General features: G+C 39.9%; 1 protein-coding gene across 2 annotated transcripts; it reads left to right on the forward strand.

Annotated features, from left to right (window-relative positions):
* Positions 1-26,541, forward strand: LOC135466752 (kinesin-like protein KIF3B). 2 transcript variants are annotated; one of them, XM_064744413.1, is made up of 25 exons: positions 1-80; positions 1,838-1,921; positions 2,493-2,593; positions 3,056-3,163; positions 3,433-3,557; positions 4,413-4,537; positions 4,867-4,950; positions 5,310-5,389; positions 5,597-5,666; positions 6,442-6,534; positions 6,830-6,962; positions 7,447-7,534; positions 8,382-8,477; positions 9,198-9,277; positions 9,495-9,625; positions 14,913-15,005; positions 15,416-15,520; positions 15,799-15,918; positions 16,320-16,438; positions 17,243-17,356; positions 20,244-20,346; positions 20,768-20,907; positions 21,758-21,793; positions 22,922-22,987; positions 23,346-26,541. In XM_064744413.1, the coding sequence occupies exons 2-25, from the start codon at positions 1,919-1,921 to the stop codon at positions 23,413-23,415; spliced, it is 2,283 nt and encodes a 760-aa protein (XP_064600483.1). In that variant the 5' UTR covers positions 1-80; positions 1,838-1,918; the 3' UTR covers positions 23,416-26,541. The 2 variants fall into 2 exon arrangements, with proteins under 2 accessions (XP_064600483.1, XP_064600484.1); XM_064744414.1 differs by lacking the exon at positions 21,758-21,793.
* The last annotated feature ends 597 nt before the right edge of the window (positions 26,542-27,138 follow it).

The raw sequence follows: 27,138 nt of genomic DNA on the forward strand, positions 1-27,138 counted from the left end.
AAGCAGAAATTGTCAGTGTGTTGTCATAGTGTAACCAAAGCTTTGGATCTTCTCATGAACGCTTTGTAACACGGAATTTGGTGAGTATTTACGGCATTACCAAATGTGTATAATAATCCCAAGGTATCGTCTCTTGTGCTTAACTGACAATTTATTTAATAAATCGCGTGACAGAACCTTGCTTGTCCACGTTATGTGACGAAAACTGAGGTCGGTATGATTAATTGTGGCATGTTGAAAACTGTTTACTGTTGTCACTGTCATACCCTAGATGTGATACACATGCAGCTCATCGGTTTTTGATCTTGACTTTTTGGGATCAGTCATTGCCTTTTGGTAACTTTGTAAATTTGTAAAAAATATATTCATAGTAATCAGATAACGAAGGCTCAATCTCCAGTAGTAGTAGTGTTGGAATCAAATCAATCCAGTCTAATATTAAATAGGCAACACCTACCGAACGTAATGTATGTACGCACGTGTATGAAATAAGCAAATTTCATAACTGATTTACTTCAGGCGTTATTGTAGCTGAAAAGGGAAACAAAGAATTTGTCAAATATGATTTTGTGTTACTGAATAGGCCTTTCTCCATCATGTCTATGTATTTCAGTGTGTGATTTCTTCAAATGAAAGTGACGCTATCTATGACTCTCACTGGTAATTGTACGTGTGTAGTTGAGTACTTATAACTATGAAAAATTCCACAAGCAGTCTTAGATTTTCATGTCGTCTCTTTTTTTCTGCCTTTTGCACTGGTTAAGCAAGGTCAAGTGAACTCTTCTGCACAGAGATTTCAAAAGACATTTTAGTCTGTTTACTTTTGCATCCTGATAGCTGCACTGCCCCACATTAATGAATCTCATTACCACCAATACAAGAATGAAAACATATACAAACTCATCATTTGACTGAATGTGAGCACAGATCTGTAAGATTTTAAATGTTCTTAATAAAGTTAGCCCCGATTATTCTACATGAAACTTTCTTACATGGAAGAGATGTGTTCAAGTAACATGCATTGAAAGAAAGAAGTTGAAATTACATGTAATTGTCCTGTGGGAGATAACAGTTGACTTTCAGTTAAGTACTTACACCCCTCCCAACATTTTTAGAGGGAAATAAATGTCCTAAAATATGACTTGTTGAGCTGAGACAGACATGTTTCTAATTTATGATATCGCCATACTTTCCCAACAATCCTCAAAACCCCTTTCTAAGACCAATAGAATTCTAAAAATCAAGCCAAATGAGCTACATAGAACGAAATTTAAGGTCATTTACCACAGTACTGTTATCGTTGTCCGTACACTTGTCTCAAATTCAGGGACAAAGACAACTTCTTTTGAAAATGGGTACATGAATGCATTTATTTATTTATTTAAATCTGTAGTTTTGAAAATGGTACTTTTTGCTGCCTAGCTTGGCATTCAACACTGAGAGGTAAGAGCAAGGAAACAGGACTGGTTATCTCGGTGTCAGTATAATGTGACTGGGTGAGGTGTCATGTCTGGTGTCTTCAGTGTGATACTTCAGTGGCAGCAGCACTTTGGCGGCATGGACTCGCCCTGCCACAAGAAAACACAGTGTCAGTGTATGTGCACACACCTCGTGACTCCTTGTCGTCATATAACTGAAAAAGTGTTAAGTATGACATAAAACCCCAAGCATATATACATAGATACTTAAACATGTAGGTCGAATATTTCAGTTGAATTTATCAACTTGCTTTGTATAAGTCTGTCTTAAAACATGGCAGTATGGAATAATATATTGTAATAAATGTCATGATTGTGGTGGCAGAGTAGATCTTATATTGAGTCTTTCTGTTTTCAAGGTCAGGATTGAAGACTATAATGTATTTAATGGGAATTGAGTGAAGTCATTATTTGTTGGCCAGCTGAAAAAAAATACGAAAATGGTGAGTAACATCTTTACTTAGGACTTATATTTCCTCCAGCGAACATGCAAATATTAAATAACTGGAGCTGGATCAGCTTCATGTTGAAAGGTAATTGATATACTTCAAGACCTGCAAGACTTCTTTTATTAATAGATTTTCAGGTGAATTCAGTGTCTTCTGAGTGTACACCTTAATGCTTGTCATATACAGATATTTTATTATACATATTAAGATACAATTAAGAATTATACATAAAAAGATACATTTTCTTTTTTTTTTTTTAAATAACAATGCCATCTTAGTATTAGAGCATGATCATTGACCATGTTTTGCTGATGTTACTTACATTTTTGGTCTGTTTGTTTCTTAATATGTGTTTACAATTCCATTTTTGGTCCATCAAATCCAACTGACTTGATTATTGTAAATTGTTAATATTTCATAAATTAGTCACATTTGGTTAACAGAGGGTAAGCATGTACACACTTGATTTGGCTATTTTGTCATTTCTATGTTCTATGGTATGTAACATATACAAATACCAATGCTAATCTTTGTGATGACTGTTTATTTTCAAATCTTGTTGCAGTCTGGCAAAGCACCTGTTATTTCATCTAAATCAGAATGTGTGCGGGTTGTTGTTCGTTGCCGGCCAATGAATGAAAAGGAAACGAGAGATGGCCATGAAAGGTATAATTTCAGTAGCTTAAATTATGCGTTTTCAGATGTGCCTGTCTTTAAGTGACTTGTATTATCAGATTTATACTATCATGATTTTGTCTCTGTCCATCTGTATCTGATGCCTGGGAAAGTAGCCAGCAACACGGCAAAGAAATTGAATGAAGTAAAACACGAATTTTGGTGAAAGTAGAGGATTAACTGCTCAACATTTTGCTGAAATAGCAGGCTGCATATAACTGGTAACTGCCTTCTAATAAGCCCCCTGATATGCGTCATGTACCTCATAGTTTTTTTGGAAAACATGTAAAATAAATATAGTTGTATAAAATGAACTGATTAGTTATTCTATAAAGCAGAAAATGTGATATTGTTTTCATTGATACAGTCATCAGTGAATTGGTTGGATGTCTTTACCATCATCATTGTGTGAAATATGATTAACATTACTACTGTCTCTGCTCTCTGTTACAGGATCATTGAAATGTATCCGAAGAGGGGTGTTATTGAAATCAGGAACCCTAAGGGGGTATCAAGCGAACCACCCAAGACCTTCACATATGATTCTGTGTATGACTGGAAGTGAGTCTACGATAGTTCAGTAGTTGTATGCAGAATGCATAACATGATCTAGTCCTGTTTTTCTAATGAAATCTCAATACCATATGAGTTTACTATTTCATGCTTTTGCCAAAGCCTTCATCAGGTTGGTTTGTAAGTCGTAAGTATTGTTGTATTGAGTCTAGATTTGAATGACGGTCCGAAACTTTACAGTTGCATGTAAACTCCAATCAAATAAGGAAAACATTGTTGAATGTACATCTGTACGCATGCAATTATTTGTCATCCAGTTCCAAACAGTTGGACTTGTACGATGAGACATTCCGTGGTCTTGTGGATTCGGTCCTTGAGGGTTTCAATGGTACAATATTTGCTTATGGGCAAACAGGCACGGGAAAAACCTTCACCATGCAAGGTAAGTCTGTACTTTACATCAAGTGAGGTGGGGCATATGGGAAAATACGATCAGTACTGTACAGACAATGTACACATATGTGTAACTCCATGTCGCAGGTCAAGCTTGTAGCCTGTATGGACTGTATAGACACTGTACACATATGTGTAACTCCATGTCGCAGGTCAAGCTTGTTGCCTGTATGGACTGTATAGACACTGTACACATATGTGTAACTCCATGTCGCAGGTCAAGCGTGTTGCCTGTGTAGACTGTATAGACACTGTACACATTTGTGTAACTCCATGTCGCAGGTCAAACTTGTTGCCTTTAATAGCGCATTGAAACTGGCCTGTCTAAGGGCAAAAACTCTGGCAGTTCAGTAAGATGTAAATAGATCCAATATTTGAGTGGTAATTGACCTTCAACATACTAAAGGTCAAACAAGAAACATTCTAATAGATTATGGGTAAGTTTTATTTGATCAATGCTGCTTTCTTGCTTGTCAAGGTTGCTACATTGAGGAATGTGTACAAAGGAAACCGTGTTGTTCATTTAACTTTGTCATATAACTGTGGGAGAAGTATCATATCCATGGATCAGAATTGTTAGAAAAAAGGTAACATTTCACATACATTGTAGATGTGTCTCTGGGTTATTTTATTTGTAGTATTAATCCTCTTGAGCAGGCTACCAAGGCTGGATGGCTGGATGGTTAGATGAAGGCAGCTGCTGATGCTTTGTGGCAAATGGTCTGGCTGCATCTCAATGATGACATTTATTATGTATAACACACTGCAGTTGGAAACTTTCAAATTTTAAATTTGTAAAATTTTGAAGAAAACTTGATAGTTTCCTTTCATTTTTTTTATACAGGTGAGAAAAATAACACTGATCTCAGAGGAGTGATCCCTAACTCTTTTGAACACATATTCCAACATATCTCTCGTAGTGAGAACCAGCAATATTTGGTGCGAGCCTCATACCTGGAGATCTACATGGTAAATAATCACACTTTTTTATTGTGGTCAGCTGGCTGTGTGCTAAGTACGACAGATGCCTTTTCACCAACAGCATTAATAGAAATTCGCTTCACCGCCTTATCGTTAATAGGGTATTATTAGAGATATTGATGTGTCTGTTATCTCTGACTTAAGTGGAAAAGCGGAACTAAAATGTCTCTGGATAAGATCCAGGACATTAGCAAACTTATTTACCTCACAGACATCAGATCTAGCAGGTGCTCACGCTGACACACGCCCTTATCTCATTGTTTGCTGCGTTCAGCAGTGTATGCAGCATACATGAACGTGTATACATTGTTTTACAGGAAGAGATAAGAGATCTGCTGTCCAAGGACCAGCATAAAACATTGGAACTTAAGGAGAGACCTGATACTGGTGTTTATGTTAAGGTCAGCTCTTTATATAAGTTATGTTGTTGTATATTTATTTAGCTTGATTTTCCTATGCTGAAATTACCAGTACTGAAAAGTTAACTAGCAGTCTTTAGATGTTGTCTTACGGTTTCACATCTGTTTTTGAAAGTACATTGCATGTTCTTTTCATTGTGTAATAATCCTGACATACGCTCCTGCCTATTTATATATTTCTCATATATGTTGTCAAGAGTTGCCATAAAAAGACAATTGCTGATAAGTATTGTGAATGTTCTAAACTTTCTTGAGTGTGGCATTAAACATCATTTATATAAATAAATAAATCAGTCCATGATGAGGACCACATAATAAACTATCCAACAATTATTTTCCAGGACTTGTCTTCATTTGTCACTAAGAGCGTGAAGGAAATTGAACATGTGATGAATGTGGGAAACCAAAACAGAGTGGTTGGGTAAGTGGACAATTTTAGTACTTTTATAGGTTATTCTACATAAATTTCTTGCAGAAAAGCATATACATTTGTGTTGTTTAATTTGACATTTTTAAATAACCGTGAGGTATATTGTATGTGGTAACTTAAGGTGATAGGAGCTACCTATTGACATCCACTGAAGAATTGTTGCTCTGAAAACTCTTTAATAAAATTCTTTGATTCCAGGGCGACCAACATGAATGAACACAGCTCACGCTCACATGCTATATTTGTGATAACAGTAGAATGTAGTGAGGTAAGTAATACTAATAGGATCGCACCAAAGAACCTCCCCAGAGGAAAATCTCCTATTTATAGGAGAATATTGTGGTTAGGTAGGACATCTGAAAATGCCTTGGCAAACTCGAATCTGAAGTGCATATTTTACTTACACTGAAAACATCGACTTAATTTAAGGTCTATCAACATTTCTGCAACTTTCTCTGACTGCTTTTTTTTTGTTTTTGTTTAGATTTCGCTGCCTTGCAATTAGCTGTCTCTATCTTGACATGATCAGTATACTTCAATAGGCGAGGTTAGATGTCTTGTATTTGCAAGCTTAAAACAGTGTCTCATAAAGTAGTGCAACACTATCACCCAAGAACCTCTAACCAATGCGAGCGCTATGACTTTCAAATCCACAATAACCTGTGGATGGTCATGGGTTCGCCCCGGGTTCTGCCTGGTTTCAATCCACCATAATGCTGGCCGCCATCATATACGTGAAATGTTCTGGAGTACGGCGTAAGACACCAATCAAATAAATAATAATCTGTGTGAAGGATACCTTTACAAATGTACATCCTGAAACACTTTAACCTGTACAAAGATGGGCCTCTTACAATTGAACAATTAAAATGCTGGTAAGATTTGTATAGGTCTTGGAATAAATATTCCTATTAACTGTTCAAATTTAGAAATAATTTCACATCCCGTACAATCTGAAGTAATCTTTACACTGTACAAATGTTCAGGACTAAAGGCAATTGGGTTATTGCATTTAACAATGATAGTGTACATGTATGTCACAGATTGGAGCAGATGGAGACAATCACATACGAGTTGGACGTCTAAACTTGGTAGACTTGGCAGGGAGTGAGAGGCAAGCTAAAACTGGAGCCACAGTAAGTTTTGCCTTGATAGACACATATATGTGAGATTTAAGGAGAGTAATGCATTTACATGATGATAAAACATATTTGTTATAGATTTAATTACAGATGGTAAGTTAATTGAAATGTAGTGTGAGTAGTCACATTCATGACTTTACCCTGCATAAGATGTGGCAAATAAGTATATTGCTTACATTACACTGTGATGCACCCAAGTAAATTAGACCTATGTATTGTTTTAATGGTTATAAAGCTTAGCATGTACATGTATTGATTACAATTGAAGTGACTTGGTTTACTGTTGTAGGGGGAACGGCTAAAGGAAGCGACCAAGATCAACCTGTCTCTGTCAGCTTTAGGTAATGTCATATCTGCATTAGTGGATGGGAAGAGCACACACATTCCTTATCGGGATTCCAAACTGACCAGGCTCTTACAAGGTAAGGAGGAAGATTTTTGGTTCACTGAACAGCTTTAATATAGATTTTACTTCAGTCAGGCATAGGCTGTTCGTAGATCATCTTAGACTCTGGAGTTTTCCTGAGCCAGCCATTTTGATGTTATTTTTTTATTGTGTATTATTTTTGTGAAACTGTACAGTTTTCAGCTTCATATTTTTTGAGAAAAGAGTTTGTATACTGAAATATCAATTGTTTGCACATTAAATTAAGCAAAATCTTTGTGCAGAATAGTGTAAGTTAGAAATATAAGTAAAATAATAAGGAAACAGATACAGGATAATAAGTTTATCTGATTAGGACGTAATACACCAGTCAAGCAAATAAATACGGTTATCATTTCTCCAGGTAAATGTAGCCTGTTATGTAACAAAAGAAGGCTTGCAATTTGTTGTTCTTTGTTAACCTCTGTCAGAACAGACATGTAATACATATGTGTACTAACGTTCATAATATTTTTTTATAGATTCACTTGGTGGCAATGCTAAGACAGTGATGGTTGCAAACATTGGACCAGCCAGTTACAACTATGAAGAGTCTTTGTCCACTCTCAGGTAGGGAGAGCTAGATCCGAGGTTAAAAACCAAACTGGGATTCTCTGGCTCTGACGGTTAAATAATGAACAGGCTTACTGTAGCTATCATGGACAAATGAGGCGGTCATTATGAAATTGTTTGGTGCAGTTAACCCAACCAATACACCTAAATAGAGCAGAAGCTAAAAACCATGCGTGCAGACCTGCTCAGAAGCTGTGAAATTGGAGATAGTTCTAGCTTGTAAATGGAATATGTGTGTCCTGAAAATTACTGAAATATATGAATTTATGATGGCTTCACTGCAAGAGTTAAGTTGCAAGGCAAAGTCCCAAGAAAATGTACCTGGATTTCACTTGGCTCATGACTATAGGTAACATTTAATATGAACCTCCATTTGCTAGTCTAGATTTGGTGGGAGATTTCATAATCCTAATGACCATTCCAAGGAACAGGTCATTGGCGATAAATTCATCTAATTGGTCATTGTTGAATTCTGTAAGTTGTGAGGTTTGTAAGATTTGACACTTAAACTTGAATTTAAATTTTTCAGATAAATGTACTTAACAAAGGGTGATCCAGGTGCTTTCCTATAAACTTGACTGCCATCAATTAAGTGAAAATTGTCTGAGTATGACACTAAACACCTATCAAATGAATAAATAATTGAAATCATCACCAAATAATCTGTGTATTTTTGTCTGCTTCTGGAGGAAGGTGGTTTGTAGTAACCAGATGAACTATTTAACACAGAAACATGAACATGGACTTTTGAGTGTCTGATGTATAAATATATAAATATATCAATGCTATCTACTGTAGGGAATTTCAACAGCTCATAAAAATGTGTGTTTTCCACTTTTGTCAGGTATGCTAACAGAGCCAAGGATATTAAAAACAAGCCTAAGATCAATGAAGATCCCAAAGATGCCCTGCTCAGAGAATTCCAGGAGGAGATTGCAAGGTAACACATTGTCACAGATCAGTGACGTTGTGTGCTGACACTGCACATGATCACATAGATTGTTAGGCAGTGACACTGTGCATGGCTGTGGCCGAGCGGTAAGCAGGCTTGCGCAGCACAATGTCTGAGGAGCCACAAACCAGTGCAGTCATTGTGTGTTCAAGTCCAGCTTATGCTGGCTTCCTCTTCGGTCGTATGTGAGACAGTCTTCCAGCAACCTGCGAATGGTTATGAGTTTGAGGCAGTTGTCCTTCCACCATAATGCTGGCTGCATATCATAAGGTGAAATGTTCTTGAGTGCAGTGTGAAACATAAATAAACAAATCTGTTCAAAGCTAGTGTACATGCTCAGTATTGAGACTGGTGCATAAATACAATGTCTTGATGAACAACACAAATTCAACACAAATAGTCGTAATTAATTGTGATACTAGAGTATAGTGTATTCAAAATTAGATATTACTAAAGCCATGTTGTGAAACAGTTTTACCCTTGATCTTAATTGTTGTATGGAAGTTGAGGGCTGGAAGTTGAGGGCTATCCTCAGCAACAAAATCAAAGCCAAATTTTGAATTCTCTGTTAAAGGCACAATGCCAAAACATACAGCAATGCATATGTTACTTTGAAAGAGCATCTTTTAATAGCTAAATTCAGGGGGTTTTAGTACAAGTTATTTTACGTATTTGTATGCATTGTTTATGGTTAATATTTTTGACCAGGTTAAAACAACAGTTAGATGGGAAAGGTGGGCCGAAGAGGCCAAGAGAGAAGAGGAAGAAAACACGAAGAAATGCTGCTGGTATGTCTTCTCTGATGGCAATAATGAATATCACTTAAGTCAATTACCAGTTATTCAAACATTTAGTAGGGTTGCCATACATGTATCTGGATTCATTGATTTGTATTGCCGTGATCCAAGTTCATCTTTCTGTCATGTTGTAGATTTGACTACATATTAAATTGACGAGCGTTGATTGTTGTAATTTATGTTTATTGTGATCTGGTATTTTCCCCAGGTGAGTTGATTGAGGAGAGTGATGACGAGGAGGGCAGTGAAGGAGATGAGGAGGCATATCTCAGAGAGCAGGAGGAGAAACTGGAGGAAGAGAAGAGAGCTATCCTGAGCAACAAAACCATGATAGCTGAGGTAAATACACTGGAATACAGGTAGTTCAGATAATGGGGTAAATACCTGACATCTGCAGTATGGAGGCTAGGATGAGAAGAGAGCTATGTTCAGCAACATAGTCTTGAGCTAGGATAGTTCAACCAGACTCCTATTTCGCTCCACCAAGGCTCTGAACAGGATTTCCAGACAGACCTGCTGAATCGGCTGAAAACGGCTCTGATCTACCTCTGAAGCTCTGTTAGAGATAGCCTATACCTTAGGTATACCGAAGCGCAATGAGAGGTAAGTATACTTGCAAGTGGCTGAAGTGTGGCTCTTTCGACCTCTGTGGTCAGAACTGTATAAAGGATTACTGCAAGGTGCACTTAGCCGGGTTAAGGAAAAGCCCTGGTACACAGCAGTGTTAAGTGTGTGGAATAGGCGTCAGAAACGAGTATCAATTCTGCAAAGCATGTGGGTACCACAAAAGTGCAAATAGGGACAATCAAATACTTATTAGGGCTTACCGAAAGGGGTTAGCACATCTGGCCGCCATTGAAATTACCATTTAGAGATTGGTGGATGTAAGGTATACCCATCCAAACATTGGCAAAGAGCACGTGCATTACGGGAAGAGTTTGAGGTGGTCACAGGTGTGTGACCCAAATACCCCAGATCCCGCAATGCTTTGGAAGACTTGCAGGAGGTTCTCGACAGGTATAAAACATCCCAGGACCAGTATGAAACGGCCAAAGCTATCAAGAATCAAATGGCCTTTGAAGCTGAGTTTAGAAGACCCGCAGCCATTGAATGCGATGTATTTCACTCAGCCCCAAACTTTGTGGACCTGTATGACAAGGTCCCTCCCCTGGTAAGGTTCCCAGCCGACGAGTCGTGGGTTGTGACCCTGAAGGAGGCCAAAGACGAGTATGAAGTCGACGGCACCATCGTGGTCTTCTCTACATGGAAGGTAGAATCAGGGGACCCATTTGACATCGGCGACATTGAGATCGCTGACGGTATGCATGTCAGAGGCGGCCCACTGGCCATGAACCCTTGCATTGAAGGATACAAGGGCAGCACAGCTCTTCAAAGCCCTCCCAAAGGGCAAGTTTATCATGAAGGTCAAGTTCTTGCGTGATAAGGACAAAGGCGACTAAGTGGTTGAAGATAAATTGGACCCGGTCAAAACAGAGAGAAAGAAGGGCCATGTAGTCTTTGAAATATCCTGAGACACATCGCCAGGTGCTCTCACTGGGATTGACAGACTCGGCCAACTTTGCTCCTCTCAGGGACGGGGACCTCAGCTGCGTGGCTCTGAGGGTCATGGAGCACTTCAAAGGTACCCTTAGGGGGTAAAAAAATCCAAGAGAGGGTGCATGAAACGGATGCCGCGGTCAATGACATCGCCGACTTAGAGACTACCCTCAGAAGGGCAACCATCCTGCGGGACATCGCAGACAAGGACATCTATAACAGTGGCAAGTACACGTTTGGTGGCAATGGCATCAGAGATAAAGTAGAGCTCATATGCCACAACGGCCACGCATGGTCCAAAGATCTCCACTTCTCCCAGAGCAGAGAGGTCCACATCTACGAGGGAGACATCTGGCAGGCCTTCCAGTAAGCAACCCAGAACGAACCAAAAGCACACTGGCTCCTTGGCGGACAAGTCAAGGGTCAACGTAACCGTTGACCAGCTGGTACTTAAGGGCGGCCATACCTACAGAATGGCGGAGGCCCACAGTAGGCTCCGAGAAACTTGAAGGATTCTGGGCGACGAGACGTTAGCCGACAGAAGCTTCGGGATCGACCATGCAGCCAGCATCATGGACAAGGAACGCAGTAGGCCTAACCAATGCCAGCCAGCCTCATCGATGATGTCCAGAAGGCCTGCGTTGAGCACGGCCATGGAACTCCATGGATTACGCCACAAGGGATGTTGTCATCATTGACATGAAGGCCTGTTACCCAGCTTCTTTCCAAGGGAGAAGCTGAGGCCAAGCAGTATGTCGAACATTTCGGGCTTCCAACCCACAGGATGACTCGTGTAGCCATCAACGGTCCTCTCCCCAAAGACATTGGCAACAATTTTGCAGAGGTCATCTGGTGTGAGTTCACAGTGTCCACCCTTGGCATACCTGGTAGAGTCGGGGCTCCTGAAAACCCTCAAAGTGCCTGCCCGGCAACCGAGACCAGTCATAGGCATATTCACCCAGGGCAGCCAGCTGGATGGAAAAAGAATGAAGGCTTGTCACCGACCAGGGAGAGCTAGATTTACTTGTGCGCGACACCCGACAAAGCAGCACTCTGGTTGGTGCCCCTCAAAGGTGCCCTCTTGGTCCTGAGACATTCCCAGGATGACGAAGGTAATCTCGCGGTGCTTTTGGTCTTCTGACGGCATATAGAAATCGGAGAGCTGTGGTTTCGGTACAGTGGATTGCACGCACCTGCGGATTGCAGCGTCAACATCCCAGAAAGTTTGGACGGCATGGCCCTGCCACCGGAGCTCTTTGTTGATCCAATCTAAGCGCTCAGCTCATTTTCGGGCCCATGGTTCCTGGGCGGTTTGGAGCTGTTCTACTGCCTTGTCGTGGTGCTTGCGCTCCTCATCCACATAGGCAGCCCTTACCAGCGAGAAGAGATAGTTTGACTCTGAAAAGGCGCGAGCGTTTACGAGTGCGCTGCCCATCACCATCGCAGTTGAGGCCATTGTCACTTCATAATATCCGGGGGAAGGATCCTCTGTTAAATTAATACGTCTCTCGTTCACGTAGCCAGGCCGACATCAACAAGGACCATTCCCATGGGCTGTTGTGTCTAGCTTTGGGATGAGTGCTTTTAAGAACATCTTGCCTAGATGAGTGTACCCAGAAGCCATTAGACTGACTGCTGCTGTGTGGAAGCCCACGTTAGCCATCACCTTTCCATCACAGATGGGAGAAGACATCGTTACTGGATATACAAAGGGTCGGACTGAATCTTTAAATGCCTAGTCTGAGAATTTGCGGGTTTGTCATAAGAAGAGGCTTTATAATGCTAGTGACTTCGTTATGCCCTCGGTGTAGGAACACTAGCACTCCAAGGCCACTGGTGATAATCAGCAGTGCCCAGTAGAGCATCTATGATGCTGCCACCCTTGGCGTCTTGGCTCATTCACCCTCTCCTCCTCCTACTGTTGTGCACCGACATCCTGTACGGAGGCAAACTCTTTGGGGGGATCATCGGCCGTTCCGCTGTGTAGCAAAGAAGCTTTAGCTTCGCAAAGTTCGCGAAGTTCATCCATGTGCTATTCTGCCTTGACGCTGCAGCACCAGCCCGTCCTGCAGTGACTTTTCTTGGATTTTTGGCACGTTTGTCACTGCTACTGTTCGCCGCTGTCACTCTCTTCTCCTCTTCCTGTTGTTGTTTCTCCATAATAGTCTCTGTCTGCTCATCTTGTTGATCATCAGACGATATATATTTGAGGACACCTGTGTCCAGATGAACAGTGCTTAGTATTGGTCAGTGCCATCATCAGGACAGCCCGGTGGAGATAGATGCCGGCAGACAGCAGCATACCAGCAGCGATGCACTCTAGATACACTACCGGCACCCACGCCAACCCATTTTCGCACTGCTCTTCAGCACTTGCGCAGGTACCAGCCCCGTGGGCCACTCCGGCAAACTCTTTGGGGGGATCATCATCTGTTTCGATGCGTCGTAGCAAAGAAGCTAAAAAGCTAAAGCTATAAAAGTTATAGAAGCTGAAGCTAAAGAAGCTAAAGAGTTGTAGCAGATAAACTAAAGAAGCTAAAGATTTAGACATAATTGCCGCCACTATATAATATGCACTATGGGCCTGTACCCAACGATCGTGGATGAGGACTCCTTCACACTGACAGCTCCGGAAAACATGCTAGGATTCCACCGCAGGTCAATGGACCCTGCAGAGGATGGATACAACAAAAAAAAAATGTGATGAAATGGGAATTGAACCCCCACCCAGCAAAGCCTAGTCGCGTATCTCTACAGGGACCCTGTAAAGGAAGAATAAAAATGTGCCTGGGGTGGGGATCGAACCGTCACTTAGCAAAATCCTGGTCTGATTGTCTCATTTTCCCACAGTAATCCCCCGGGGGTGATAATCTGGATTTATCTTGGCGACTCATCCCATAGGGGGTACCATGGTATCGGCTAACGCCTATGATGTCTTGACATCACCCCTGATGGGTCTCTCTGCCGTTGAAAGTTGCAGAGATTCCTAAAAGTGAGTCAAGCTGCCTTCACTGGAATAACATAGAGCGCTAAATCCAGATTTTTCGCTAGCAGACACTCTCTATGTCATGACAGTGAAGCCATGAGCGTTAGCAGATTGAGACAACCAGGTCGGGCCACTTGCAAGAGTGAAATTGTCGATGTCTTGTCTGCATATACTTGTCATCGCGGAATCTAATAGCTGAAATGCAATCTACATGTATGGAAGAAGCCACGCTGATTCTTAAAATCACGTTAGTTTTGCTCTAGAACGAATACTTTGAATACAAAATAAAATTCACGACTGTTGTGCAATCATATGTCTTGTGGGTATATGAAATATGTATACAATGCGTGCTACATTTATCTGGCCCGTTAAAGCTCCCACTGAAAACACTCAAACAGGATGTTTTGTGTGCACATTGTCAAACCTGGATACAGTCTCTCTATAAACAGGATGCAAGGGTCCTGCTGACACACTGTATGCCTGTAGTGTATACCTAAGGTATAGGCTATCTCTAACAGAACTTCGGTGGTAGTTCGAAGCATGAAAATAGGAGTCTAGTCGAGGGGCGATGTCTGACATAACAGGACAGGCCAGCAAGGGTGGTGGGCCATCACGGCCATCACATCAGAGTTCACGGGAAGCCTGCTGGGAGCCTCAGTGACCCGATTTGACTGTTACATTCACCCCCCGCTGCTGAGAACGCGCTGGGAGCCTTGGTGCTCCATCTAGCTAGTGCATTCACCCCCCCTCCCCCCCCAAAGCTGCTTAGTTGAGAAAATGGAGGTAACTTAGTATTATACCTTTAGTAAGGTGACTGGAATAGCTGAAATATTTTTCTCACTCATCCATATGATTAAAGTATATCCAAAATATTTTTAGATATTGTAAACTTAAAAGAGTACATACATAAATGTGGTTCAATTGGATTACACTAGTCTTGGCTCAGAATTGACAAATGTTCCAGAGAGTTTGGGTTTGTGAAGGATTATGTAATCACACACTAAAGATTCTTTGTTTTTGGTATAGTCTTACCACCCTGATGTGTGTAAAGATCTTTTCATGACCTGTTATACTTTCAAACAGGAAAAACAACGATACCTTCAAGAACTCCAGTTTAAAGAGGAAAAGCTCCAAAAAGAACAACATGCTAGAGATGCAATGGCTTCAAAGATTAAGGTCAGCAAATGTATTTCATGTGATTTTTTTTATTGTTGTTTAATGTCATAATGAAGAATTTTTCACTTGTACTGGTGGGGAAAGAAGAGTGCCCTTGTAAAACTGTCAACTTTTGGCATGTTACTGTCAAACTTTCCCGTGTATGGCATAAAGATATGTACACTATATTGGTGAAAGTGGTCTCCTTTGAACAGTAGACTGAGCAAGTAACAGCCACAGCATCATCTATGATTGCTATTTGTCACCCAGGCTCCAAATTCATTTAGAGTAATGTACTAACACCCTGTGACAGAAGATTAGTTAAAGTTTTACCTCTACCTGTCATTCATTTACTGAAATTTGGGCATTGCATAAGTTCAAAAAGAAATCGTCTGTCTATTATGCTTGTATGCCTGACATCTTTTTTCTAGGCTATGGAGAGTAAACTGTTGATGGGAGGGAAGAACATTGTGGACCACACGAATGAGCAACAGAGAGCCCTAGACATGCGCAGACAGGAGATTGCTGAACAGAAGGTGAGACTCACCTGTGTGGGCTTTACTGTTTGCAGAGTCTTTGGATCTGTTCAATCACTAAAAATAAATTTCAGCATTGCAGCATTTTTTTTGCTTTTATAAATTAATGGAAAGCTTGCAACATAGTGTATCTTGCAGTGACAACTGTAAATCTGAATGTAATTCTCCTGTACTGCTCATTCCTGCCAATAACAAATGATTTTAAGTGTGAAATTGTCTCCAGATTTAAATCTGTATTAGCTTCAGCAGTTGACACAGATACAATTTTAATCTTTCAGAAAAGAGAACGTGAGATAGAACAGAAACTGGAGAAAAAAGAAGAAACTGCTTTAGAACTTCAAACCACCTATGCATCCTTACAGCAGGAGGTTGACATCAAAACCAAAAAGCTGAAGAAGGTAACTTTGCATACATATATATCTACACACATATACATGGATAGTTGTTTGGAAATTATGGAGTAAGTTATGTTGTCAGTTGAAAAGGTTTTTAAATTTTCAAATATATGATATGTATGACAGCTGGCTAAGGATCACTTGAGATCCTTGTATCATCTGACACTCTGTTGTATCTGTTGTGAGCTGTTTTCTCATGATGTGCTGTCTTTTGATATGTACGCACTCCTAATGACTTCTTGTTGTCATATGACAGAAAAGCTGTTAAGTACTGCATAAGAACTCAAGCATACGTACACAGGGACAGTGTTGTGTGTGTTGTCAGCTGATGACACACTGTCAGCCGAGGACACTGTGTGTCCATGATACACTCTCCTCTAACATTGTGATATATCTGTTGTCAGCTGTTTGCCAAGCTGCAGATGACAAAGCAGGAGATCCAGGACCTCCAGGAGGAGCACAGTAAGGAGAGGCAGGAGCTGGAGCAGACCCAAATGGAGCTGACACGCGAACTGAAACTCAAGTGAGATCATAAACTGTGTACCTGTATTCTCATACAGGTCATACCACCCTCATAAACCCCTTCAGATCATACCACCCTCATATACCCCTCATATACCCCTCTGATCATAACCCTCACCTACTGTATTCACTTACAGGTCATACCACCTTCATAAACCCCTTCAGATCATACCCCTCACCTGCTGTATTCACTTACAGGTCGTACCACCTTCATAAACCCCTTCAGATCATACCCTTCACCTGTTGTATTCACTTACAGGTCGTACCACCCTCATAAACCCCTTTAGATCATACCACCTTCATATACCCCTCACCTGCTGTATTCACTTACAGGTCATACCACCCTCATATACCCCTCAGATCATACCCCTGACCTGCTGCATTCACTTACAGGTCATACCACCTGCTTATACTCAAGTGAAAACATCCTATCCTATTGTGTTGACTTATAGGTCATTCCCTCCACTCCTATCCCCGACCCCAGCCGCTTTCTTTCACATTGTGTCTGTTGAGAGATGTCAAACTCATAATAGTACAAACAGTGATAAATGTGAGAAATTATTTCAAAAAGATTTGATCAAATTTAGGTGGATAGATTTAGAACTTTCCATGTTTTCAATCAGAACTATGTGATGACATTTGTTGCTCTTTTCCCACAATTTGAATGGTGCTTTAATTATGTCAGCATGTATAGTACAGTACCATTGAAATGGACTCTCTTGGTCAAGGGGAGGTAACTGTTAAGCATTTCATATTAACATACCATTGTTCCATTGTGAAGGCACCCTAATGTCTTTATTTACAGGATGTTGATCATTGAGAACTTTATTCCACCTGAGGAGAAGAATAAGATCATGAACAGGTCATACTTTGATGATGAAGAGGATTCCTGGAAATTACAACCTCTGACTAAATCAAAGTAAGTTATATTTATGTCACATCCACTGATACGTTGAAATTCTATATTCTCACAATCTCCCACATACACTTAATTCCCTTATTTTTTTTTCAGCAAACCTCAGTTGAGTACGTTTATTTGCTGATACACATGAATCTTTCATGGAACTATTTAGAGATGAATTCATCTCCTTGAAAATTGAGCAGTGGTTGGCTTTTTCTTTTTTGGCCGAGTTGGCCTGTATGGTGTAGCTAGCCTACCTAACCGTCTAACTTTGAGAGAATGTCAGTGATTTACTGCCTTACTTGGATCATACAGATACAAATTTTCATCAAAAGATGTAGCATCTCTGCTTTCATAGAGGCTCTCAAAGGGGTAATTATTCTGTGTACTAAATGGCAGGTTCACATTCCACATTTGTGAGGCATAAACACAAGCCAATCGCGATTAACTTGGCAACATTTGGCATGATTTGACTGTGTATCACCAGAATCCTTCGACAGTTGTTTAGTCCCAAGTTTTTTGTAACTCCCCTATTTGCAAAATCCTTTCTGTTTAGAAGAGGAACCACTGTTGTTTCTGTAGCAGTCTCATTGTCACTGTCATACTATTTTGTTGTTTTCTCTGTACCATAGATATCACCCAGCTTTTTTTGCTGCCATGTCTCGCTCTTGTTCATTATGAGAAAACTGACTGTTCTAGAATATAGTCAAAGTCACGCAACATATCACCTGTTGCAGACAATCTGCCATTGATACTTTCCTAAAGATTGTTTATATACTTTTCCATCATGGAAGCCAAATCGCAGGATTCTTTTTCATTCAGTTCTTTAAGATTGATGCCCTTTAATGCGGACTCCTCACCCAGATACACTTTCATTTCTCAAATCGATCACTGCCTTTACTCAATTCTCGGAGTTTAGCTAAGGTGCCGTCCAGGAGTGGTTTCACTTCAGTTAACACCAAATCTTTGTTTTGCAATTCACTGCGTGGGATAGCTAATTTTGTATGTACAACAAGCATGTAAGCTGTCATTAATGCAGTTTTGAACTGGCAAAGGCACTTGTGCAGTACCTGGGCTGCTGGATCTAATTCTCCCATTTCTGACAATGCTGCAACAACAGAGGGGAGCACATATACACAGCATTTACAGTATTCCTAATGCTAAGCCATCTTACAGTGTGTGGCTTGTTAACTTTGAAAGCTGGATCATCAAGCAACTCTTGAATTTTTTCCGGCTTTCTTGTCTTGATGACAGAGTTATTGATTAGGCGAAACAGTGAATTGAACTTTGATCTGAAATTTTCAAGCACTGAAATATTCTTCAGTGAATCTCCACATGCAGGCAATGCAGTGGCTATGAGTTAGAAATGCTGAGTATTTTGACTGACCAGAACACCAACTCAAGCCTTACGCCTCATCCTGACTGAAGCCCTGTCACTTCCTAAACTGACGTCTATTTATGTTTAGTTTAAGGCATGACAGTTCTTGATACAAATGGTTTGTGATTATGTGGGCCTTTCTATATCAACCTTCAGATTGCACAAGAACTCTGTAGACACAGACCATTACAGTCAACATTCCTGACACAGATAGGGAGCTGTTTATTTACAGCTACACCCTGGGACTCGCTAATCATAATGGAAAAGTACTGAGGGGGTTTTATTTTGCGCACAAGATCCTTTGTGAGCACCATGGCTGTACTTGAATATCCAAAATTGTATCCCAAGACCGATTTTTGTAGGGAATGTGTATTCCATTTAAACTCAAAAACAAACTGTTGACTTTGTCACTTGCTAGGTTCACTTTTGTACAATAGAATACACATCAAATTACCACTGAATCTGTACTTTGTACTTGTTCAGTTTCAGTATCATCATTCTCACTGCTCGACATATCGCTTGTGGCAGCCTGTTTCAGTGGCAGCCTGTTTCAGTGGCAGCTTGTTTCAGTGACAGTTCATTTCAGTGGCAGCTCGTTTCAGTGACGGCCTAGTTTCCTAGCAGTGATCAGAACTACCCTTGTGTTTCTTAATAGTTGACATCTGAATATTTGGCGATCCTTCCTTGGCTATATCATGTGATTGTTTTTCTATCTCACATGTCTCCTGCAGAATAGTCTCTGGCTGATAAAAGTCTTCCCGTTTCTGATTAGTCTTCTTATTCTGTACTAACCTCGTGATCATCCTGGCTGACGACTAACAGATAGTTGTTAAGCCATGTCACTTGCGTCTATTCGGATAATTCTGTTCCAGCGTGCTTTGCTTCACTTTTCTGTTCACATTGCGACAAGACTTTGTTAATAACACCATCTATTATCGTCCTCACAGTGCATGTCAGAGTTGTAGCAACAGTTTTCGTTTGAAAATATGAGGTAATTAGTATTTTCTTCGAAAGAGCCATCTTTTAATTTTGCACTCGTAACTTGCGTGTATGTCACCAAAGCAACTGTTCAAGTCACACAAATGATAGTTAATGACAGAGTTATCTCCCTTGATCACACACCACTGGCTTGCACTTTATCACAGTGGCTTAAACGTATTGATTTACTCGATTATGCAGACCTAATTTTTTGTTGGCCTATGTGACTCTCCCATGTTTCAACTTGTGTGTGTGTGCGTATTGGATGATTTTAGAAGTGTATATCATTGTAGGCCAAACAGTGCATTACATAATACATTGTACGCTAAGTTTGAAGAGTGGCCATAATCCTTGTGAATCCTACATTTAAGTGAGATTATTGTAAACCTGTTGACATTTGGATCAAAGTTGTGGCTGGGGTGAGTTATGAGTTCTGAACGTGCACATATGATATACCTGGTTTCGTACAAAATAATGACATTTTCTCTGAGCATTTAGATAGATGTTAAGACAAGTCGTACTAACTTTTATTGGTGTGGTGATTTACAGCACAACCACAATGGCCAAGAGGCCAGTCTCAGCTCTAGGCAACAGGAGACCCATATCCCAGTTTGCCAGGGTGGCCGCTGCTGGGGGGAATCCCAGGTTCAAGGTAAATAACTCCTCTAGCTTTAAAAACTTCACCTAAACATCACCCAGGTAGGTAAAAATCATATGGTGTGACATGAAGTTTGACCTATAAACAGCATTAAGGTCTGATTGCTTGGCATCCTAAATTTATGTTCTCTAATATTGACAGTTTCCCCTGTTTGAAATTATTGTGATGCTTTGAATAAGGGTTAGAGTTATAAATATATGCCTTGGGCTTAACAAAGATGAATGTACAAGGTGCTGTAATATGTATTTGGTTATTATAATTCTAAAAATATTCGTAGCAGACATTAATTTCTTGGGAGAGGGACAAAAATTTGTTTATTTTAATATGCATACACGTGTGTAAAGTAGACCTGAATCAACAGTTGGTCTCGGTATGAGATGCTGTGATATTTATATGTCATTTTTGTCACAAACAGGGTGAAAACATTGTAAATATTGAGTTGGACATGCCAAACCGGACGACCCGGGACTATGAAGGTCCTACAGTAGCTCCGCGTGTTCAGGCAGCCCTTGATGCTGCACTACAAGATGAGGAGGACTTAGATATTGACGGCAGGTGAGCAGTCAGTACTGGAGGCATTGTCCAGTCACTCTACCTGGGTTATGATTTGACAATATCTATTTGTTCAAGTGTTGTTTAAAGCCAGGTACTTAAAATGTTTCACTTATACAAATAGGTACCATAGTCAGTTTTGTGGGTGGCAGGAACGGCTGTGCCTGGTGTTAACCATGGACCTTGAGCAAGTTATCGACAAACTATCCCACATGTGACGTGAAGATATACACATTGTGATGGTGGAGGAAGACCATTGATCCTCAACGAATGGTAGACTGTACAGATGGCCATGCTAACATCATCAGCTGCTTAGACTTATAGTGTCTGGGACCTCACATGTAGTGAAAGTGATGTGATAGTGCAAAGGAGAGTACATGTATTTAGGAGAGTTTGGTCACTGTACAGCACTTATCAGGTATTAACCCTATATGGGTTCAGTCATACGTAGGTGTAAATTTGTCAGTCATGATATTTTGTTTGATAGGGTACATGGAGATAAACCAAAAATGAGTCAGGTGTCAGGATAGTGGACTTTGTGAGACGTTTTGTCTTGTGTCCTTGGCATGGTGTTCAAGAACAGATTGAATGAACTACACTGAGAACAGACACTTCAGCTGAACCAGAATGAAGTTGAAAACTATGCTATGCCCCACGCAGAAAAAGTACTAATTGGCTTTTAGTGCAAGCCCTCTTGATTATGTAGAAATTATGTTTAATGAGTTTTCTCTGCTGTCACTCCTCTATGCTTCCATTGTGTCTTGTCACACACTTAAATTGTGTGCAACATGTAACAGCTTCGCTGATCTCTTTACTGTGTGACTTCTACCTTCTATATCCTTGGCTTTATCAGAACACAGACGACAATAAATATAGACACGAAACCTTAGTAAGTGCTGGAGCTCCAGGGACTTCTAGCTTGCTCTCATGTGTTTGTCATGAAGATCTTTCCTATGTCCATCTTTATTTAACTTGTTTCTGGGATAATGAACTTTTTGCCTGAATTGTGCAGTGATTGTATCTGGTTATGAAATGCCATGTTTGTGTGTGTTTGTGTCGCATCTGCATCATATGTTTAACTACTGATAACATTAGCACAAAACATTGGAAATTTACCTGTTAGATGAATTTCTAAAGTTCAAGTCTTGCTGGAAATGACAGGTGTTTGACTATTGAGGTTGTGTGCTGAAATCCTGCTTGCCGAATTATGTTCAGATGCTTTTTCAGCACTGGTACTTGGGAGTGATTGTCTAGGAGAGCCTGGTTTTCTCCACTTATAAAACTGACTGTTTTTAATATTATTGTGTAAAAACAAAGTGTTGAATGTAACACCCCAATGAGATAAATAAAGAAAAAAAATTATCCATTAGTGAATCAGTAGAGGAGGCTGTGGACCTGTGCAGTGTGCTTTCCTTTCATCAGCTGGAATGGTCACAGTGCAGTCTGTAGTGCATGTATATGTATTCATTTATAATTTGGAATTGGTCATCTAAGGACATTTGCATGTCAGCCTTGGTCATGTAAATTAGAATTTATATGTTTCTGGATTCAAACAGTTGTTGGAGAAGGCTTGTATGCTGTCAAACTGACACTTCAACTTAGAATTGTTATGAGACCTGTTTTTAATTATAATACATGTGTAATGTGAGCAAAAGGGAGTGAGACACATTATCTGGCTCTCTGTTTGGTTTGTTACTTTTTATAATACCCTGTTTTTAAAGTTACAAAATTCCTATGAATTCCAGTTTTACCATCACCATGTTACACTTTGTTGTTAGACTTTCATAGTTTTTATCAGATAAAAGTTGGAGACCTTGGTAGGATTCTGTGGAAGGTATTAATATTTTGTAAGTTAAAATACAAGATGCCTTTGATTTTGCGATAGTTTTGTGCAAGTAGAACATACTGTTCATCAGACATGACAACATCACAATTTACTTGAGGACCAGTATTTTATTGTGTGGAGATATTTCCACAAGGCATGCATGTAACAGTGAAAACGTTTTTTGTTTTTCAGTCCCTCTGTGTTTAATGGCAAATCTAAGCAGAAGGCAAAGAAGAAGTCTACTGAGCCATCAGCCAGGTAAGGCGTAAATCACATACTATGTTGTATTGTATCTGATATTACATGCCTGAGTGTACTACATGTGCATTGACATTTGACCAGCATCTTATTTTGTATTATTCAGACAAAAACGTTGATGATTGCTAATAATAAAGTGTTTCAGTGTGAAACTAGAGTATCATAAATACTTCTCTTTTGAAAGGTGAAAAATATAACCTATTGGTCACCTCCAGATTGCAGTGTTTATACTACCGGTATTCAAATCTACGTACAATGTCAGACTTGTGGAGAGACTTGATAATCAATATATATAGTCACCGAGGCAAAAAGGTGAATTTGTGTACAGATTTGATATCTAATGATCTTTTGTTTTCAGACCTAGGACTGGGAAGAAGACTGGGGGGTCACAGTTGTACCCATCCTCCAGAGGCCTAGTGCCTAAATAAGGCTGAGTCCCTATCCAACCTGAGACTGACCTATAACCAGACATAGTGCTGAAGGGGCAACGTGATACTCCCCAAGCTGTGGAGACTGCTTACATGGAGACTGCCGTGTGAACGCTTATGTGTAGTTTTAGTCAGTTTTGAACCTTCCATTTACAGCTGCTGCGCTGTCTAACTTCGAATACTAGCAGAAACAGGGCTGGCACATATGGTGTGCTCAACCTGAGTACCCCTGACTTAGACTCAGACAAATAGGAGCACAATGAGCTGTGTGGTCGAAGGCCATCACCATGGCTGCATTGCTCTCTATTTCCAATTTTACATTCACATTTTCTCATTGTATATATGTACATTTATATTTGTGTGAGGGCGAACATCACATAGCAAGTGGCATATGGTCGGCCATCCCCTGCTGTACAGTGGTGGACAGGGCTGTTGGTTAAACAGTGTTCATTCCCTCACTTTGACCTTCGGACATTCAGGTACATAGTGTCTGTGTTGAATGCAACTAATCTTGTTCTGACATGCTATAACCCTGTCTGAACAATTTTTCCCCATTCTTTGTCAGACAACGTGGATATACATGCATAACCTGTCATCTAGGGTACTTTCACCGTACATCTCTTCATTAAAATACTGCTGATTACCTACTACCTGCCTGTTACTAGATCCAGTCATTTTTCCTTACCTGATTCCCAGTTATAGTGATTTACAAAAACACTGCTTCATTTCTAGGTGTCACAAAGCCATTTACCTGCATGAGAGTGCCACATGAGCTTTATAGTCACAGGCCTTGCTGAAGCATTCTGTTCTTGTGTTTCAGTTCACATGATAAGATCAACGTGTAAACATGTAATAGTAATGCATGTACATGTATTTATAGCTATTTATACCGTGACTTTTCTGTGGTCACACTTATTTGTTGTGTAGGCCTAAGTTGTACTGCATTTCACACTGTGTTTACTAGTGAAGAATTGAACAAATGATAATGTGTGACTTTATCTACTTGTAAATGTCACATTGTAGACATTTGTTACCCACAGCTGAATGTCAGTCTATGCTCAAGTGCTAGTAGACGAGTGTGAATGAGGGCTGTTTCTGGCTATAGTTATCCTGCCATGCAAATGATTCTGCAGCCTCTGTATATGTCATTACCCCAATTCTTGTCATTTTTGGGACACCTGGTGTGCTCTTTCTAGCCAGTATACATGTAATTGAAGTAGGGTATTTAGTTTCTTTTTATTACATGGTTAGACCATCTAATGGATAACATATTCCTATCTTTACTTTTCCAAAAAAACTAGGAGAGAAGTGGAATTCTTTGCTTTCAGCACTACTAATATCTGTCCTAAAAATTTAATGTATTAGGGTGGTTATGGTCGGGAGACAATATAAGCCCTTGTAACCTTGTCAACCATCAACGTCCCACAACACAAAATGATGGCATGGGCCTGTGATATACACATACACCATAAACTTCTACAACAAACATTCATAAGTGGACTAGATCAGGGTTATTCAGAATGTTAGTACAGATGTATTTGGAAAGTGTTTGAATCTCATTAAATTTTTTCCTCGCCATTTAGTAAGTGAAATGTCATTGCGCTCATTTGGTAAGTCTGTGAATGTAAATGTTGGTTTGTATGGCATTGTCTACAAGTATTTATAGGGTCATACCCGTAAATATCCAGTATGTGAAGAATCTGTCCAGCATACTACAGACATCATCTTTATTCCTTTGTACATTTACATTTTGACTTTATTTTTTTTTGTCTATTGCATGCTTTAATATAAGGTTTTACTGTGATAATTCCGTCCTTAGTTGTCAGTATTTCTTGGCTGAGTTTTGCTGTGTGATATTTTTATTTTACTTTTATTATTTATGTCTCTGGGCACTCTAGGTTTTCCATATCAAGTGTTGTATTCATAGAATAATTTGATTTGACCTGGTGCGTAAAACTAACATGATCTCTGTGTGATGACAAAGGCTTTAAAATTTGATTCAATAAACTTATCTGGTGAATCTAATCTGTAAAAGTCCATCTTTTATAAGTACATGTATACACTGTTAATTCATTGCTGATTTGTATTTAATTATGGAAAATTGGTCAGCATTTTTTGTCAGCCTGGCCATTGTTCTCACCTTTTTTGTCAGCCTGGCCATTGTTCTCACCTTTTTTGTCAGCCTGGCCATTGTTCTCACCTTTTTATGTCGCACTTAATCATAATTTCCTTATGGCTGTTTTGCATGATGAAAGTATATGTATTCTAATTTTAGTGGAGGAATGCAAAGCTGTGAGGACAAAACGGTTTGCCCAGAATATCACCCAGGACACACCAAACCAGCAAGAAGCTTATAAAATTTTGATTTCCTGCTAAACATGTTAACATTAATTGTGGCATTGTAATGGGTATGAATAGTGGACGAAGTTTGTCCACAGTATGTAACAGCTGAGTGTGGATTTAGGCCAATGCTTAGTATGTTATGTGGAAATACACAGTTGGTTCTGTACCAGAATTCCTCTCAGATCTGAGTGATTATCCACTGATAATGAACTTCTTTATTGTTGGTGGACCAGTATTTGCAACGAGCTATATACTAGACAACGTTACCAAATCAGGTGTGAATCAACACACACCATTTTCCGGTCATCACAGGTACTATATAAGCTACATGTACACATACTTCCTACCGATGAACACTCAAATTTTTCTCTCTGGAAGACTTTTTTTTTTTGGTCATGTGTCTCTGTGGATATGCTTTTAATGGAATGGTAATACAGGGAATTGGCTTGCAGGGAACCTTTCTTACCTGGCTTAGAATGAAAATGGAACTGGTCAGACTGGTATTGTTGATGTATATGTATACAATGTGGGATAAATTATTCCTTGGTATAGTCCATGCTTAATGTATCCACAGTGGGTCCAACTGACCATTTGCACAAACCCCTTATAAATATTATGTACTCTTATACATTTGATGGCGAACTTTATGCACGTAAGTAATGCTGTGGAATTGTCAAGTTGTATCAGTTGTAATTCACTATTTATTTGATGAAGATCAACATAACAGATGATGCAACCCTTTGTATACGTCAGAACAGCTCTGAATAAATGCCATGCCTTCTACTCTGCCTTCTGTTAAATAGCAACTGACTTCCTAGCTGACCTGGATAATTTTCATAGCCTGCACTAGAAAGTCTTAACCACTGTTAAGATGTAATGCTGGCCCGGGATCACGATGCGATCTTAGGCCTAAGTCAGAATTTTAATCATTAAATTTGGTGTGTTCCTTTCTGTTATTTTAGCAGAAATTTGTTATACAATGACTTACCCATAATTTACGTTGTCAAGCAATATTTTGACCATGCCACATGGGAAATAACAATTTTTAAGTGATTTGAACTTTTGACTGAAGTCCTCTTCGGCTGTACGTGGGTAGGTCTGGCATCCACCTGCGGATGGTCGTGGGTTTCCCCTGGGCTCTACCCAGTTTCCTCCCACCGTAATGCTGGCTGTCATACAAGTGAAATATTCTTGAATACGGCGTGAAACAACAATCAAATAAATATATTTTGACTAAAGTCTAAAATGGCTTCGAGATCCTGGGGCCTGGTGTACTAGGTTCATGCTGGTGTACTACCATGGTGCTAATCAGGTGTAGCGTACAGCCATCATGATGATATATGTGTATGACCATAGTGCTGCACACTAAGACTGCTCTCA

This window comes from Liolophura sinensis, chromosome 6 (genome assembly GCF_032854445.1).
Source record: "Liolophura sinensis isolate JHLJ2023 chromosome 6, CUHK_Ljap_v2, whole genome shotgun sequence".
Classification (NCBI taxonomy): domain Eukaryota; kingdom Metazoa; phylum Mollusca; class Polyplacophora; order Chitonida; family Chitonidae; genus Liolophura; species Liolophura sinensis.